The sequence below is a fragment of the Brachionichthys hirsutus genome, chromosome 13 (assembly GCF_040956055.1).
Source record: "Brachionichthys hirsutus isolate HB-005 chromosome 13, CSIRO-AGI_Bhir_v1, whole genome shotgun sequence".
NCBI lineage: Eukaryota > Metazoa > Chordata > Actinopteri > Lophiiformes > Brachionichthyidae > Brachionichthys > Brachionichthys hirsutus.
This window is the reverse complement of record NC_090909.1, coordinates 7,278,130-7,296,345: the sequence shown is the minus strand read 5'-3', so window position 1 is coordinate 7,296,345 and position 18,216 is coordinate 7,278,130. Positions and strand designations below refer to the sequence as shown.

The window sequence follows — 18,216 nt, the reverse complement described above, 5'->3', positions numbered from 1 at the left end:
TTTCAAATAAGGAGTTCCGTTGTCCGTTTTTTGTTTTTCATTTGTCAAACACCATTGTAGAAGTACTTAATGTAAATGTGGGGCATGTTCCATTTTAGGTATCACTGAGTAAATAAGAATAAAAATAAATAAAAAATCCCTGATAGGAAAATCAACTGTGACTGCCGTCACTAGTCTCCAGAATGCTAACAGAGCAATCTTGGTCGTGTTGCTCCAGCTGTGTCATGCATGCTTCTTAATATTTGTGCCTTTTTTAATGGGTTGCCCTGCTTTGAAGAGGGCGTGATCATTTGGGCATTTGCAGACTCAAGACTAAAATCAGCCAAACTGTCCGTATTGATAATGAAACAAAACCTACTTTGCATATAAACACAAAATCAATTGATAGCGCCTTTTTAATTGAATCCCCTTAGAGCATTAATTTTATTTGATTTCATTTGGTATTATTTTTTTTTTAGCTGAAGCACTGGAGAGCAGCCTCACCGCGCAACGGATGCTCAGACGCTGACCGACATGTGGATGAGAGGGGAACGTGGATCAGATCAACTTGAGCATCCTAAACATTTTTTTTATATTCAATAAATAGACCCTCTTGATAATACTTCTCTTCATTTGGTTTTCTAGATTAGCATAATGGGTGTCAAGAAAAGAAGAGAAACATGTTTTTATATGGGGGTGAGTACAGGTAGATATTGTGAAAGCATGTTTGCTCAAAATCTACATCTGCAAGCGACATGTTTGCTCAGTTATTTTATGAACTGGTTTTGAATTACAAATCAAGATGAGGTAAACTGGAAGGCGACGGAGTTTTCCATGGGGCCAATTGTAGGGAAAATATGGAGGAAGAGAAAAGTCAAGTTTGTTTGTCGAATACCAAGCTTGTGATATGCCGTGCAGACGGCTGACAGACCTGGAGCTCCAGCGGTCAGTGGACTATCAGCATCCTCTACTGGGGCAGGAGCAGATTGCAGCGGCCGTCACAGAGCTCCAGGTCAGCGGTTCACCGCTGTAACTTTCATTTGACACTAAATACCCATCTAAACTCGTCAAAACATAGAAATGCCTTTACTTTATTTTATACAACATTCATTTATTCATTGATTCATTTTCTAACGTTTATCCAGGAACGGGAGCAGAAGTCTCAGCGGAGAAGCCCAAACGTCCCATTTCCCAGCCCTCTCCTCTAGCTCCTTTCGGGGGGGCGACACCAAGGTGTTTCCAAGGAGATCAAATCCCTACAGCTCATCCTGGCTCTACTCTGGGGTCCCCTTCCCCTCGGGCATGACTATAATGCCTCCTCAAATGCTCAAATCACTTCATCTGATGGCTCTTGACGTGGAAGAGCAGTGGCTCCACTCTGAATCTCTCCTGAATGACTGAGCCCAGAGGAAGCCCAACTCATTCTTTACCTGGAGAGAACGATCCACCCTGTTCAAACTGACACCCATGTCCTCAGGCTTCTCATTCAAAATGCTTCACACTCAGAAACACTCACAAGAAAATGGATGGACGGATGAACGGAAAAGTTTACATGTTATATTTGACCCGTTAAAAAAAGATGCAAATTAATATGCTTTTGCGTCTGCCTGGGCTTGCATGTTACTTTGAGTGGAAATTGGCAAATAATTATATTATGTAAAGTAGAAACAAAGTTTTGCGGATGTTATATTTAAATCCCTCTCTGTGGAAACCATCCAGTGTGCACCACCCGACTGCTGGCAGCCATGGCGACCATTGCAATGGAGAGACTTGGGCGAGTGTTCACAGCCAACAATGACCCAGCCATTATCTATCATTGGGGTCACATGGCTTTTTTTTTTTCCTGATCAGCACCTTCTTCTTCCTTTACCCACTGCTTGAATATTGCTTCCCCCCAACAGTGCGATTTTATTGGACAGAGTCATCAGGTGTTTCATCTTCTTCTGTCCTGTGGCACAATGTGTCAAATCCACGGCACACATCTCGACTTCGTGGGCCGTAGGAAACAGAACTCGCGTATACATCCGAGTGACCATGCTGCTCTCTTTGTGACACTGTATGTGGCTACTTCCGTTCCTTAATTGCTGCCTTCATGTTGAGGAAAGTCAAAGAAGTACTTGACTTAAAAACGAAAGGCAAATAATAGAGGAAGCCAAGACGTGTCAGGCTTTTCAAGCTTCTCTCAATTGCCTGAAATGATTAGTTCTTCTGTTCTGTTCACTATTTCACTCCATCTTTTGTTCATATCTATTTGAGAAGTTGTCTTTGTTTACTGAGATTTCTCCATTGTTCATGCTCCAGTTCTTTGTCTCTTTGTTGGTTAACACTGTCAAAGCAGTTTGCTGTTCTTTCACAAAGTGATTTTTTTGTTAAAAGAAGAGAGGAATACAAACAAATCTCTTCAGGTGGATCCCATTATTGCGCTGACTCGACTGGAATAAACTGATTTAGCTAAACGGTGTATTTAGAAGAACAAGAAAGCTTTTTATCATCATTGTACACTACACTTAACATTTATAATGTATTTATTTATCTTTACCCATTATAGCAAAAAGATAATGAAAGTTGGGGGAAAAAAAAGTTTTAATCCCTCATAAACGTGGTTGTTGACCTCCATTGACTCCTATTCATTTTCACACACACACAACACAGAAGTTCTGGGTGAGCTGTAGGATATCTTTATAATAATGTGACATATCTGATGCTATTTCCTGGGTGTAACAGACTCATTCATGTCGATGATTTATGTACGAAGAACTTTCAACGAAAATGTTTCTTAGACAGGATGTTTGACTGTACTCGTACTGTAATACATACTACTGTTTGACTGTACTTGTACTGCTCTAACATTCGATCTAATAAATATATTCATCATCATCATTCCAAAGCTTTGCGCTATGGGCCCTCCGAGTGCTCTGTTCCTTTAATTTGAAAATGTATGTCTTTTATTTTGAAAGAGCCCCGCACAACTTCCTTCCTGTTTCATTAAACGCAGCCCTTCTAGACCGTGCAGGTCGACGCAAGCGACAGACGGGATTGGATTAGAGGCACCTGGAGCGATGGGGATTAAGCTGTACTACACCACCGTCACTGCTTCACGGGCGGTGAGTCGAGCGGCCGTTAACGGGGAGGCTGGGGGTTAAATGACGCGGATAATGGACGCGGTCAGAGCTTCTCTCCGACCCGCGGTCCGCTGGGCCTCCGCTAGTCAGCGCCCGTTTGCGTTGCGTTATTGTCGCTACGCCGGAATGGCCACGTCGCAGCTGAGTTTAAGGTGAAAATCCACACATGAAGCTGGTCGGACGTGCTAGAGAGTCCTACAACATGTCCCCCCCCCCCCCCCCCCCCCCCGTGTTGCGAGTTGTGGGACAAACTTTACGTAAGTTCTGTAAAGAATCGCAAAGTCAATATTTATTAATGGAAACTTATTACAATTAAGGGCTAAATATAGTGTTTACCAAAAACCCGAACGACAGATTCCGCTGTTTCTATCAGCACATTCAAACAGGGCCTTCTTGCCTGGGGGTGACTATTGCTGTGTCAAAATCTATACCATTGTTTTCTTAGACTTACTTTAGCAATAAAATCCTGAAGTCTTAGGGGGGTCTATGCAAAAAAAAATAAAAAAAATACAAACTTCAGCTGCCAGGAAACTGATGCGTAAAAACAGGAAGTGCTTGCAGTTCCCCCCCATGCTCAGTCAGGTCTGGTTTTTCAACTCACTCACCAAACATCAGTCATAAAGGGGTCCGACGTGCACGGTTGTGTAAAATGACATGGGTCTGGGGAACGATGGTCTTACAACAACTGGCTGTGGCTCACTGTGCCAGCGTGTGTGTTCCCAGTTAGTTGCTGAGGTGTGGCCACGTGTACGAAAACACACTCCCTACTTCCTCATTCTAAAAGGTAGCGGAGCCTCCAGTGGGTTTGTTAATCATCACCGTGGCGCTATCGATAAAGCCACAACGTGTTAAAGGCACAACCCCCAAAAAATAACTGAAATCATTCATTTCCTTTAAGTTTGATAAAAAGTTTTTTTTTTTTTTGCAATTACCGAACCTGTAGAATAAATTTTACAAGTCTATCGGCACTTTCGGATGGCCCTGACGCTTAGCTCTCAGGCCTTGATTTGTGATTTCATACTTGGATGTTCTGTGTTGCTTACCAGGTCAAGTCCCAACAGGCAGAAGTGATGCAAAAACTTGAGTCTAAAGGCATCGAGTACGAGCTCGTCGACATCTCTGTGTGTGTTGAGGTCCGTGATGGGATGAGAGCCAAAGCGGGAAACCCCGCGGCGGCCCCTCCCCAACTTTTCAATGAAGATCAGTACTGTGGGGTGAGGAAAGCCCCAACCACTTGTACTCATGCGTGCTTAGTATTTGAGTACCGGTAGTCATTGACTAGTTAAAAAAAGCAAAATATAATATATTAGTACACACAATTACTGTTTTGTTGAAATAAATGCTTCCTTTTTTACTTGCGTCTGTGCAAACAAAAGACGGCAGCAGTTGTATTGCATCATATTAACGGTAAAATGATGTTCAGCGCGGGAATTAATAAAGTTTTTGACTTTCAACAAAATGTATTTTCATCTGCTGTCTTTACGTAACAAAATCTTTGTTTTAAAGTTGTTGTTCTGATTAATTTGTCTGAGGAAATTTCCAGAACCACTGAACACGAGCCCCTTGAGTGAGGACGAGCGTAGACCGTGTCGTGTCGATTATGTTCTTTAATTTCTTTGCCAGTTCTGACTTTGCAGCTGTCTGTTGAATCTTTGTCTTGTTTACTGATTGACGCTGTTTCTCCACAGAACTATGAAATGTTTTGCGAGGCGGTGGAAGCAGATGCAGTGGAGCAATTCCTTAAACTGGCGTGAGGAGGGCGGCGTGTAACGTTCCATTTTAGCCTCATTCCTCCAACCCGTTCGTCCTCCTGGAGGCCCATAATCCAATCTCTCCCGCAGCACTGGCTGTGTCCACTCAACTTCCAATGCCATCATGAAGAATGCCAAATATCTCATGTCCAACTAATCTGAAGACACATTCCCTCTACTGCACCATTAGACCAAAAATCAGTCTTAATCACATGTTTTTGTTTTTGTTTTAACTCGTCTTTTGTTTCTTTCTGGCCTGCTTCCTGTCTGATGGGGGAAAGTGTTACTAAATGCTTCTGGTATAGTAGGAATCAATGCGGCGTCTATAATGTCGTATAATTACGTTGACTAATTAAATATGATGTAAATATATATATATATATATATATATATATATATATATACATACATCATGAGTTTGTTGGATTTCACTTTCCATTCTAGATCAGTTAAACATGTCGCTGATCCTTTCCTGCCTATTGCTACATGATGCTAATCGTAACTCCGCGGATACCTTTTACGGTCATTACTTTTTGTAAAATCAATTAAACATAAAGGGCACCTGATCTACATGGCCATGTCGCATGCTTGTTGACCAGAATGCATTGCAATCATGGTATTATAGTCACTGAAGTTGCCTCGTATAGCAGCCAGGAGCCAAATGGTTTCCGTAGCCGTAGCCACCATCTGCATTTCACGGGCACATTCCACTAATCGGTCTATTAAATTCGGTCGCAGAGGCCAATGGATGGTTAATTCTATCCCTACCAAAAATGTATTACATCTGGAAAAATTTGAGCCTTAATGTTAGAAAATAAAATTAGCACAAATTTGAATATGGTTAAATGAGAAAATTCAAATGATGTGACAGTTTTTCGTTCTTGTTCGGTGTGGGTTTAACTCATCAGGGATGGGTATCTCTAAAGTGTTTTTCATTTAATGGCACCAAAGCAGACACTCTTGTGAGGATGTCTTACTGGTTTCTAGTGAGTCAAAGTTAACAGCTGACGTATAGTAGGCCTAGTTCTAAAAACCGACACATCCTTTAATGTCACTTTTGGTGCCAATGTACATCTGGATTTCACTTTTGCAGGGGGATATTATTTGTATTAGAACTTTCCAGTTATCGTCTATGTTTAAAATCATGTAAATTGAAAGCTTTCTTATAACAAATCAAAAAAGCTGCGAATCCTCTTGCTTTCAACCACATAGCCTTTTCTCCCTCTGTTTATCATTTTACAGTTACACAGTTTGTTCTGTGGGAAGATGCAGTAATGTGACTCTGCACTGAAAATCTGCCTCAGTCATTAAAAGGTGAAAGCTTGTATGGTATGTTTGGAATGACCTGACTCAGTCTGGCCAGCCTTAGGAAAGAAATACAACATGGGGAAAATTAAGGCTTCTCTTATATATGTGCATTAATTCAGTGATGTCAGTCGAAATATAGTGTTAATGTAATGAGCTGCATATCTTTAAAACATCTGTCAACCTCCCAACTTTCAAAATTGTGTTGTTACAGTTTGGGATCCCCAGTGATAACAACCTTCACACACAATGTTTGTGCACTGTTTTGTAAGTTGATGGTTGTTGATGTGTATTCGTGATCAACCATATATTAAACATTCCATGCATCTCTGCATCATACTTTGCTTTTGGACCAATTCCCCTTGGCCAAAAAGAGAAGAAGAAAAAAGGGCATAAAAAGCTGTTGTCTTCCAAGAAGATTGTGAAAAGTGATTTATGGCTAAATAAAAATAAAATGAAATTGAATCTACCTGTCTTGTTTGTTTCCTAAATTTATCTTTTGATTCCAAGTAAAATGTTTGACTCGGTAAAGAATGTGTGAAAACATGTTCTACTTTCGTTGTCATCATTTCCATAAGGAATTTTACAGGATAGTGTGGAGTAAACTTGGAGAAGGGTCGTTTCTAATTTGTAAGTGGGTGGAACTTTCTCATTGGCATGATGGATTCCACATTGAAACCAGAAATTCATCCAAAGCAATGCTGCATGTTAACTACTTTTCAGAGCCATTAAGTACAGACTTCCATTTGTTTATTCCTTTTAAAATCGAAAGACACATTCTCCGTTTTTATTAGGAGTAGCAGGTATGCTGATACCGGAACAAGATATTTTCCCATGCATAGTTTCGTACTGTGACAACTGGAATTAAAAATTGTAAAAAAATAAAAAAATGAAACACTCGATTCTGGTAAAAATGACATATTTTTGTATTATATTAAGATGCTGTGACGTTTCCAATCATGCCAAAGGCGCTGCGGTCTGCGCTCGATTGCTTTCCCCTGAAGGCCAAGGTGAATCGATAGCAGAGATGCGACCACTGATCTCGAGCGCGACACGCACCCACGTCACGTTGTAAGAAGCCCGGCGCGGAGGTGAGCCCTGAGATGTTTACGTGGGTCTGTGTTGCTATTAGATAGTTGATCATAAACCGTGACGTAGAGCTTTAGTCGCAGTTTAAATCGAAAATCACTGAAGAGCGTAACTAGAGCTGCATCGTTGCTAGCTTGTTGAATAGCCATTAGCTGTTATGATTCATTCATTTTAGACGTGACGTCATGTTTTAGCTTAAATGTCACCGAATGGCTTTTAAATGGCATACTGAGAAGCTCATTTTAAACAAATGTATCTAAAGTCAGGTTCAGGTTAAACTTTCTCTTTCTTAGCGTGTCTAAAATGTTGTTTTGTTGAATTTGTCTCGTTGTATCTCAGCTTCTTTGTGGTTTGTTTGTTTTTACATCACGTAATGGATTAGAAGCTGACGCAATCTCACATCAGAGTGAACAGATCTGTACCATGAAGCCACATTAACAACACGCATGCTGCGTTTAAACACACTGTTTGGTATACTAGCAGCTAGCTCATGATCAGCATTAATGGCGCTCTGTTGCAAGCCTTCATTTCCTACTTGCTTTGCTGTGGTGAACATTTGCAGTCGTCCATATTTGCTGTGAAATAAAAGAAAATCACTGTCACTTTTGCAGGAATCATATATATATATATATATAATTTAGGACTACATATTAAAGTGACTCAAATCTGAATAGAAAACATCAGATTCCATATGGCTGTAGTGTTCTGAAAATTCACGTCATACGTGAGCAAAAGTGTTCTGGTGTATTTTAGGGAATTGCCATTTAGTAAAAATCATAAATGTATAAAGCATTGGATGAAAGCTATTATTAATTATCTGTAATGCTTATTTCTTATCTTCCTAGTCAGAAGCCCTTCCACCATGACGGATCAGCCAAGTCCAGATGAAAAGTTCCAACTCATTACCAGGAACCTCCAGGTTGGACACACTAACAAGCATTCGCAGTAACTTGAGTCCCTTAGCACGTTATCTCATTCATATCTGGAACTTTTGCATTTGTAGGAGGTCCTTGGAGAGGAGAAGGTGAAAGAGATTCTTCAAGAGAGAGAACTGAGGGTGTACTGGGGCACAGCAACCACTGGCAAACCCCACGTAGCTTACTTTGTGCCCATGTCCAAGATAGCAGATTTTCTAAAAGCTGGATGTGAGGTAGGTAGATCTCAGAGCAAATACATATGTACGTGAACGCGGCAGAGTACTGTTAGTATTTATTTCTGTGCTTACCAGTAGCTTACTAGCATGTTTCTTGTTTTCCCCAGGTCACTATTCTTTTTGCAGACTTGCATGCCTACCTTGACAACATGAAGGCCCCCTGGGAGCTGCTGGAGCTCAGGGTGAAGTACTATGAGCAGGTCATCAAGGCCATGTTGGAGAGCATCGGCGTGCCTCTGGCGAAACTCAAGTTTGTTAAAGGAACTGACTACCAGCTGAGCAGGTCCGTTGTGTTGACGGTACCGAAGGGTAGAATGTGTCTCTCTATTTGACTTGACGTTCTCCAAAATAGATTCTGTGACCGCGTACTGCACTTAAACTACCTTTCTGTTTTGGTATTGTCGTGTGTATTAGAGAGTACACTCTGGACGTGTACCGCCTGTCTTCTGTGATGACTGAACATGATGCCAAGAAAGCTGGCGCTGAGGTGGTGAAACAAGTGGAGCACCCGCTGCTGAGTGGTCTGCTGTACCCGGGCCTGCAGGTCATAACACTGTGCTACATGGAGCGCTAGCTGTTAGCGCTCATCACTTGTATTCGGGAGTAGTGTAAGAGTCTCTCTTGCCACATCGTTAAAATGAAGTTATTACCTTTGGTTGTAACAAAACGTTCATTTAGGCTGAAATAAATGAATATAATCAGCCCTCAAATACACTCGAGAGATTTAAAAATGCACCACAGTGTTTAGTCACAAATCTGCTAGAAATAGTCGTGTAAATATAGCGATCTGTATTCTGTTCTTCGCAAACTTTCACTGGTAGGCGTGACTGCAGCTTCACACATGTAACTCTTTCAGAACTTTTTTCCTATACAGTATTTGTTCGACTTTTTCTGATTCATTTGTTTTGTTGATTTTTGCCCACAGGCGTTGGACGAGGAGTACCTCAAGGTGGACGTCCAGTTTGGAGGAGTTGACCAGAGGAAGATTTTCACTCTTGCAGAAAAGGTAATGGCTTCTGCCATATTTGAGCAACATTTGTGGACAGATTCATTACGTCCTCTAGTTGAGTTTGAAAGCCACTATTCTTCTTAATTCTCATGTGGTTGCTCTTGAGCCGCTGAAGATGGATGAATTCAAATGTTGAGAATAGTTTTATTGTTGCAGAGCTGAGTTTGAAAAACGCTGCCAAAAATAATTTTTGCTTTAGATGTGCCCTTGATTTTATCAGCGAAACTGATGCACATTGGAAAGTTAAGACTTTATTAATCCCACACTAGGGAAATCTGCCTGTTTCAGGAGGAGCAGAGGAAAGATGCAGAACCAAAGTATCAGTTTCTTCCTTACTGCAAGAACCAAGGGATGTAAAAAATGTAGAATACATGCTAATATAAATACAAGCATATAGAAAGGGATCTTCATTTTGTCCTCTCTGGATTTAGGAGAGGATCCATGCCAACACAGACACAGATTCATTCAGTACAATGTTGTAATGGATAAAGTTTTTGCTGAGGAATAGAGAAAAGATTTATGAAATAAACTGTTAAACATGCTCTTGTAATATCAAAAATGTAATCCTAAACGGAGATAAACTAGGATGTCAAGTTCTAAAGTTTCTGTATTGTGGCCCGATATTCATTAACTTTCACATCTGGATATTAAAATGCTATAAAAGGTAACTCGGGCTGTTTCATTTGCCGCTCAGTACTTGCCCTCTCTTGGTTATGCCAAACGCGCCCATCTGATGAACCCAATGGTACCAGGACTCACGGGAGCCAAAATGAGCTCCTCAGAAGAGGTATGTCACGGCGAAAAACACAAGTTAACATTTGTAAGAATTTCTCCTGCCGTTTGTGGTCATTGTCTTTCTCGTTTTCAGGAGTCAAAGATTGATCTATTGGACACCAAAGAAGATGTGAAGAAAAAGCTGAAGAGGGCTTTCTGTGAGCCCGGAAACATCCAGAGCAATGGAGTCCTCTCCTTCGTCAAGCACGTCCTCTTCCCCCTGCGTGGAGGTAGAAAGCGTCTCTCTAAATGTCCGGGTTTAAAACATTTCATCCCCTCGTGAAAAGAACGTGAAATTGATTGATTTGGGAATTGTTCTGTTTTCAGAGTTCTGCATCAAAAGAGACACCAAGTGGGGTGGAGACAAAACCTACGCTGTGTTTGAAGAGGTGGAGAAGGACTTTGCTGAGGAGGTGGAGGACAAACAAAGTTATTTACTTCAAAAGTAATTTTCATCCTTTGAAAAAAGCCAATTCTAACTAATTCTTTGATATTAGATTATCCATCCAGGAGATCTGAAGGCCTCGGTGGAGGTAGCACTAAACCAGCTGCTGGCACCAATCAGAAAGAAGTTTGAGTCTCCTGAGCTCCGCAAACTCACCGACACTGCCTACCCCAACGCCCAAAAAACAAGTTAGTATATTGATGTTCACTCAGAGGCAACTGCATAAAAATGTGGGAACTAGCTTAATCTGCAGTCCTATTTTATGTGTGTGTGAACAGAAGGAGCAGGGAAGGGTGCCAAGCCAGGAGGAGGAGGTGAAGATGATGAGCTGACTCCTTCCAGATTGGATATCAGGGTGGGGAAGATCATCAGTGTGGAAAAGGTAATATTGTCACCTGAAAGCCGATCAGCCGATCGCAGCGTTTCCTCAGATATTTTTCTGCATTTGGCTCTTCGTCATCCATCGTCCAGCATCCAGGTGCCGACTCGCTGTATCTGGAGAAAATAGATGTTGGAGAGCAGGCGCCAAGAACGGTAGTCAGTGGGCTGGTGGCCTACGTTTCACAGGAGGACCTGCAGGACAGAATGGTGCTGCTCCTGTGCAACCTGAAACCCCAGAAGATGAGAGGGATTGAGTCTCAAGCCATGCTGCTGTGCGCTTCTGTGTGAGTCCAATCTACGGTTTTTGCACGGCTCATCCCTCAATTTAATTACTGATGAATGTTGTTGGCTCTTATTGGTTGATGCTTAGTGAAGGGGAACCCAGGAGGGTGGAGCCTCTCGACCCTCCCGAGGGGTCATCGCCGGGAGAGCAGGTTTTCGTCGAAGGCTACGAGACGGGTAAACCTGATGATAAACTCAACCCAAAGAAGAAGGTGTGGGAGAGACTGCAGGTAAGAGTCAGAAAAGGTAGAGGAGTGAAATGGATTGATGACAAATTAGGATAAAATTAGACTACATTGATAAATGATGATATTTCTGTCTCCCCAGGTTGACCTGAAGATATCTGATGAGCGTGCGGCTCAGTGGAAAGACAAACATTTAATGACAAAACTGGGACAGATCACATGCAAGACACTCAAAGGAGGCAACATCAGTTAGACGCCCATGGCATTCATCACTGCCAGCTACATCTGTCCCCATCTACGAATCACCATGGCAACCCAACAGTCGCATTTCATCTGGATGTTTTCTTAGAGACTGATGGGACGTTGAGGCAGGAAGTCTCCGAGACGTTGGACTGGTTTATACACATTCTTTTACTTTAATTTGATTTATTGGAAAAAGAGCATTGACTAATCAATTCGTTACTGATGATAAGGACTTGATCAATGCGATGCAGATTACTCTCTTCAATGTGGTACTGTAATAGTTGTTGTTCCTGGCTAATAAGGAGTATCAGATTTTTTAAAAAGGGACTTCAGTAGTCTTCGATTAAAAAACAAAACACGAACTGCTCCTTGACCTCACGGTAAATCTTATCGATATAAAAAGGAATGGCTTTATTGATCTCACATGTCAGAGTATGCACAACATATCACGCTACGACTGTCCTGCTTCATACAGAATAAAACGATTGATGGATTTAATATACCTCCTGTTCTTTTTTTATGCTGGTAGATGGCGGGCTGGTTTAACGGTGAGCTGTCTGCCATCAATATTTAAAAGATTCAAAGTTCAAGAATGATGAATTCACTTCTGAGTGCTTTTCGAAATGTTTCGTGAAAATCCCTGCATTTGTCTTTAAAAAAATAAATAAATTGCATTATATGATGTCTCCAAAAAGAAATATGCAGTCCTACATATAAAATAAAAATGTAATGTAGGACATACTGTTGTACAGAAATAAATCTCTGGACAACTGTCAGGAAAAATGAACACATTGTGTGTGAAATAAATGTGAGTTTTGTCTTCAGAAATGAAACACTAGTGGTGGATGTGACGTTGCACAGAAACCTTATTTAGTGTGAGTAAGACAGAAAGCAGGCAGCCACATTTATTATACTTAAATCTTTATTTATAGAAGTAATAACTGTACAGAATCCATTATAATTATCAAGATTATTTTTGACACATCAAGACAAATCAAATTAATTCACTCACCAATGATGTTGCAGGGGGGGGGGGGGGGGGGGGAAATAGTGTTGTTGTTTTTTGTGAAGTCGTGATGAGCTGGAATTTCCAACAAGAAGAATTTTGGCCAAAGTTTTTGAGAGAAAACATTTAATAAAAACACTGAATTTGCGCTACGTTTACTCCAGTGCAACAATCACCCAGGGCCGGTCGCATCTGTGACCCCAACAGTGGCGTTCAGATGAACCGGATTATCAAATGCTTCAGATTTGGCAGGGAAAAAGTGACTGACAGTGCAACTGGAAAAATCTCCACACACACAAATAAATAAGATGCAATGACACGTTTCTCTGTTAAGTCTTAAAGAATTGCAACCAACTGCTTTACAAAAGTGCCTCAATCCAAATCCATAAGATGTCCTCGTTATTGTGAGCATGTTGTATCAACACTCTGGAAAAACTGATTTGAAACTGGATGTGACAATTTGTTTCCAGCCATAAGAAATGTCATTAAAATACTAATTTGCGCTGTAGTGCATGTTATTATCGGGTCTTTCCGATAACTGCTTTAAATCCCCGTGAGAATTATGTGCATTGTACAACAACAGTGAACCAACAACCTCCTGCACAGAAATGCCTTGCCATTGCAAACGCTTTCCTCTGAGCCTCAGCGACATCCGCCTGACTTCTGCCTCTGGGAGGCAATCTCACACAAGCCGTAATCCAATGTGCACGGTGTCAAACTGGGAAGCCTCCGTAAGAAGTAAACTATAGTTTAGAAAAATACTCAGAATAAAGCTATCATACGAAACGAGGAATGACACAGTTATACATAAATAAGTAGGAAGGCCATAACGGGCTAAGGCGTTTGGAGAAGACCTGAAGGACGACACGGATGGTAGCGCCTGCAGGCGTCTTCGGCCCTTGCTGAGTCGTCCTTCTACTGGTAGCCTTTGCTCCTCTGTCTTTGGTTTAATAACCGAAGGCTCTCTCTCTCTCAGAACAGTGTTTCGATTGTGTCTGCTGTCACTCTTGTAGCTAAAAAGGGAAGATAAGAGGAGGTTAAACATTACTGCATTGATATAATACAGTTACAGGAGCTCATGTAATGACTGTTCTGTCCTAATCTCATTTATTTATCCTGGGGCACGATCAGGAGCTTCATCTGATGACTGCGTGAAATGCATGCTTGCATTTTCCCACTGGGAAGGGGCTGTGGGAGGAGGCTTTTGTGGGAACGTCTCTCTTAGTCGGAAGTCATTTAGATGCAAGAATTGCCATTCTGGTTTTTCATGACGAGCGAGTGGCACGTGAGTCATTGGTTAATGCTGGCCCTGAATCAGCCTTAAGTAAAAACACTGGGGAATGCGGTGGCAGTCCATCTTTGCTTTCATAAATGACATGCTGCCCCTCCTCCAAATATATATTTTAATCCTATAGCTATAGGATTAAGATTCTGAATTGTCTGTGCCTGGCTGTTAATGTTATGCCTCTGCCTTATATATATATATATATACAGTATATATATATATCTGAGGCCTCAAAAACAACAGCTTAATACAGTTTCGTAAACGCTTTGTAGAGTCCCTTTGAAAGTAAATAAAACGTAGTAGCATGAGTGTGATGATAAAGGATTTAAGCCAACAACAGCACAAATTCAGTTTTTCCTGTGTAGCACATCGTCACCCTTAGACACGAATTTCCTATTTTTGATCGGCCTATTATTTTTCATGAACCACCCTTTCAGAGACAAACTTTTAATCAATGTCAACTTTTGTTCAAACAACTTTCGGCGATGACATAAAGCCGGTCGTGATTGGAAAAATCCTAAAGTTGCTGCTCTTACCTGTCGTCTCAAGAAGAGTCTCTTGTACTCTTACTCCTCTGTTTCCTTCGACACTCGAGTCCATCCTTGCTGAATAGGCAGGGCGTTTCTGTGAAGGACTCGCGCTGCCGTGGGCTGGCTTCTTGGCTACTGGTGGAGGAACTTTGTCAGACTTCATTCCGCCACTGGAGAAAGCGGCGGCCTTTTGTTGCTCAGACACTTGCATGAGCTCTGCTGCTAAGCTTTGCTTCAGACTTGCCTGAACTTCAGGCGAGGAGGCAGCTGGAGTCTCTATGACGACCTTTTTTGTGCTCTTGGAGAATATAAAGCTGGCAGTAGAGGCTGGGGATTTATACATGTCACATCTGCCGGGCGACTTCAGAGACGGAGAACCCTGTTCACTGTTAGAGCTGCAAGCCGACGATCTCACAGCCAGTCGGGATGGAAAACCATCCCTCGAAGACATGGCTGCGGTTTTCATACGTATGGCTTCCTGTAATCTCATGGATGGGGTGTTTAGTGTCACCAACGGTAACTTTCCGGTCTGAGTGTAGGATTTTAGGGACAGAGACTTCCGGATTGGTTTCTGTGGAATATTTTGAGGTCCTGTGATTGAGACGCTGCAACTCTCTGGAACTGACACTCCCTGGTCTGTTGACATATCCTCTGATGGATCTTTAATCTGATCTTCAGTCATGCTGACCGATCTGAGACGAACCATCTGAAGCAAGGAGGGGGTGACTAGGGGTATGTTAGCATCTTCTTTGGGAGTGGGTGCACCCTTGTTGCGGGAAACAAGCTCCTTGTTTCCAGCATCTCTATTTGCGACACTCGGCTGCCTTCGGAAATAAACCCCTTGGGATACATTCTCACTTGGCAGAGGAGGCGATACTGGGGCAGTAACTGTGTGTGGGTAACTGACAAAAGACTCCGAGGGTGACTGACGTTCAGTCTTTAAAGAGTCTTGCGCCCGGAAGTTGATGGAAGGTCGAGCAGAGGCTGATGGAGGATACTCTGTTGTCACTGGTGGCGTTATGGCGCCGTCAGAAACTGATGACTTCTGTTTTGAAGCGCAAGAAATCTCATTTCTGGTTTCAGCCTTTGAATCTTGCAGGATGTCCTCCGATTTGTTTTCTGGTGCTGTTTGTGGAACAGCAGGGGTTAAATCTAGAATTTGTTCCGGCACAGATGCCCCAGCTTCACTTGAGTTCTCAACTATCTCGCCAACCTCTGCGGTTTCCTTTGAGACATCCAGGTCTGCGATCGCAGGGCTGCCCAACGCTTTTGACACACTTTCTGTTTCAAAGAGTGGAGGAGGTGGAGGAAAGTCTACCTCATCTCCTTCAAAAACAGAGTCCCCTTCCACGGGAGGAGGAGGAGGAGGAGGAGGAGGAGGTGGCCAGCAGGAATCTGTAACATGGATCTCCTCCTGTACTCTCTCTAATTCATCTGGTGGCATCAATACTGATGAAAAAGGTGTCTTCCTTGATAGAGGAGGTGTAGGGTGGTACGCTGGGGGAGGAGTGGGTGGGGGTGAGGACTTACACATTTTGGGGACCTCTACATTAAGGACTGGCATGGATGAGCCCTCACTTTTCATCTCATTGTTTTTATAACCAACAACTATAATTCTGTTCTGTGAGGATATTGTATTGTCCCCAATGGGTAAATGATCTCTTGATATCAATTCCTCTCTGTTCAGTACCGTCATCACCTTCTTCATCACAGGAGGGGGGTCCTTCTTTGGAGCCCTATCTTGATTTTCAGAGTACCTCACAACTGGGATACTATTCTGCTCCAGTTCCCCAATGTCTCCACTGACTTCCATCGTTTTTTGCTCCAGGGCTGGATGTTCCCAACTCTTTAAGTCTTCCGGTTCTGCTGCCGTCAGCGTTTCAGGCTCTCCTTTGTCTAAAATTGATTTGTCTGTAGCCGATTGGTTTTCAACCAGAACTTGTATTGTCTTACTAGCTTCATTCTTTACTTTGACTGCTTGATTAACTGTGCTGTTGCCTGTTTGTGCTGGTTTCAGGGCACTGGAAGGCCTACACAGTAACTCAAAGGATTGTCTATTGTAAGCCCATGTCTGTGGAGGAGGAGGACATGGCGCTCTGATCTTAGGAGGTGGCGGGATGTTCAACAGTTCTCTGATTTCAGCACGCCAAGCCGAAGAATTGTTATTTGGAGTGAGCACTATGGCGGCAGTAGAGGGAGGCTCCTGCGAAGGAAGGCCGGGACTACATGTGGAGGCATCTGGATTTACAGACTCAGATGCACTGGATGATAGAGAGGTAAGCGAGGAAGAGGGAGAAGCTGCCGAGGAAGAGGTCCGAGACACCGATCGCTCTGGTTTGACTGGTTTCTTTTTCTGTTTGTCAGGGGAAGTTGGTGAGATCCCTTTTGGGGAAAACGTCGGTGTCCCACTCTGACTTGAATAGCCACTGGAAGGGGACATGGTCCGTTCAAATTTACATCCTTCTGAGGGTGTTTTTTGTGGGGAGGAGCTGCTGGATTCTATTGCTCTTTGTACTTCATTGGACGAGGTCTGTGTGGGGCTCGTCGGACGGCAGGAAGCATCTACAGTGTTGGATCCAGTGGAATTGGTATCTGTGATGACAGATTTTATCTCATCCTTTCCTACATGATTTTCCGTGGCATTTGAAACCTCTGCAGACGCTGAGTTCCTGAGATCTTTGCTCTCCACCGGAACTCTGATGTCGCTTCTGATCGCATTGCTATGCAGAGAGTAAGTTCTCCGTGGCGGTGCCGGAGGTTGCTTGGTCTTCGTAACAGATAAGCTACGAATGAAACTCTGTTTAGTCGATTTGGTCTCCTCCCCAGCATCCGCTGACCCTGAAAGGGTCGGCTCGCTTCTTCGCCCTGCAATGACCATTTCACTTTTACAGTTAGGGCTGCTATTGCGATTGGGAAGGTAACTGTCCCCACTGGGCTGCACTGACTGGCTTTCTCGACCATCGAGACATTCTCCCTGTGGATTACCACTGCATATGCTATGCTTAGAGGACACAGGAGACGGGGTTGAAATGGCAGACTTTGAAGACTGAGACTTGCTCCGGTTTGATGTTGCTCTTGATGTTGCCATCAGTGTGGAGTCGTGGGAGTTGTCAGTCTGGGAACCATCACCGTCTGATCTTCTGGACAGTAAAGGGCTGACTGACGAGTCCCCAGATTCCAGGCTGCTATTGCTCATAGCACGGACACTCTCTCCATAATTTACACTGCTGCTACGTGTCCGGCTGCTGCTGCGGTCGATCTCTATGAACTCAATTGAGGCTGGCAAGATGGCATTAGGGATGATTGTAGACAAGTAGGTAGCTTGAGGCGACATGGACATTACTGGACCCTGGGAAAGGAAATAGAAATGGGATGTTGACTGCAAATGGTCAAGGGATGAAGCAAGAAAAGAAGAGCGGAAAAACTTTTGGAATTTGACAGCCATAACCATGAATAGAGCTCTCACCTGGGCTTCCTGGAGGAAGCTAAACAATGGAGAAGGGGATAAGGAGGAGGAGGAGGTCATGCCAGGGACAGCAAGGGATTTGGGTCTCAGGTTTGAAGGGCAGAGATCTGAACCAAAAGTATGTTGGTAGAAGACATGCTCGTCCTGATACATTGCCCAGAGGTCCTTCCTCAGCAGCTGCTCACCTCTGGATGTGAGCTTAGAAGCAGAG

General features: G+C 42.9%; 3 protein-coding genes across 3 annotated transcripts in view; 2 read left to right on the top strand and 1 right to left on the bottom strand.

The window, feature by feature from the left end:
* The first annotated feature begins 2,982 nt into the window (after positions 1-2,982).
* Positions 2,983-6,619, top strand: sh3bgrl3 (SH3 domain binding glutamate-rich protein like 3). The gene is made up of 3 exons (XM_068747186.1): positions 2,983-3,083; positions 4,148-4,315; positions 4,790-6,619. The coding sequence occupies exons 1-3, from the start codon at positions 3,039-3,041 to the stop codon at positions 4,853-4,855; spliced, it is 279 nt and encodes a 92-aa protein (XP_068603287.1). The 5' UTR covers positions 2,983-3,038; the 3' UTR covers positions 4,856-6,619.
* Positions 6,620-8,108: 1,489 nt separating this feature from the next.
* On the top strand, positions 8,109-12,353 carry yars1 (tyrosyl-tRNA synthetase 1). The gene is made up of 13 exons (XM_068747257.1): positions 8,109-8,165; positions 8,250-8,396; positions 8,507-8,682; positions 8,814-8,943; positions 9,325-9,405; positions 10,103-10,195; positions 10,277-10,412; positions 10,510-10,595; positions 10,680-10,815; positions 10,906-11,009; positions 11,099-11,292; positions 11,379-11,520; positions 11,618-12,353. The coding sequence occupies exons 1-13, from the start codon at positions 8,109-8,111 to the stop codon at positions 11,726-11,728; spliced, it is 1,593 nt and encodes a 530-aa protein (XP_068603358.1). The 3' UTR covers positions 11,729-12,353.
* Positions 12,354-12,641: 288 nt separating this feature from the next.
* Positions 12,642-18,216, bottom strand: part of nhsl3 (NHS like 3) — a 28,274-nt gene continuing 22,699 nt past the window's right edge. The window contains exons 8-10 of the mRNA XM_068747134.1: positions 18,006-18,203; positions 14,546-17,888; positions 12,642-13,737 (exon numbers count right to left, since the gene is read on the bottom strand). Of these exons, the coding sequence (XP_068603235.1) occupies positions 13,697-13,737; positions 14,546-17,888; positions 18,006-18,203 (3,582 nt within the window). The 3' untranslated portion in view covers positions 12,642-13,696. The remainder of the gene's footprint in view (positions 13,738-14,545; positions 17,889-18,005; positions 18,204-18,216) is intronic.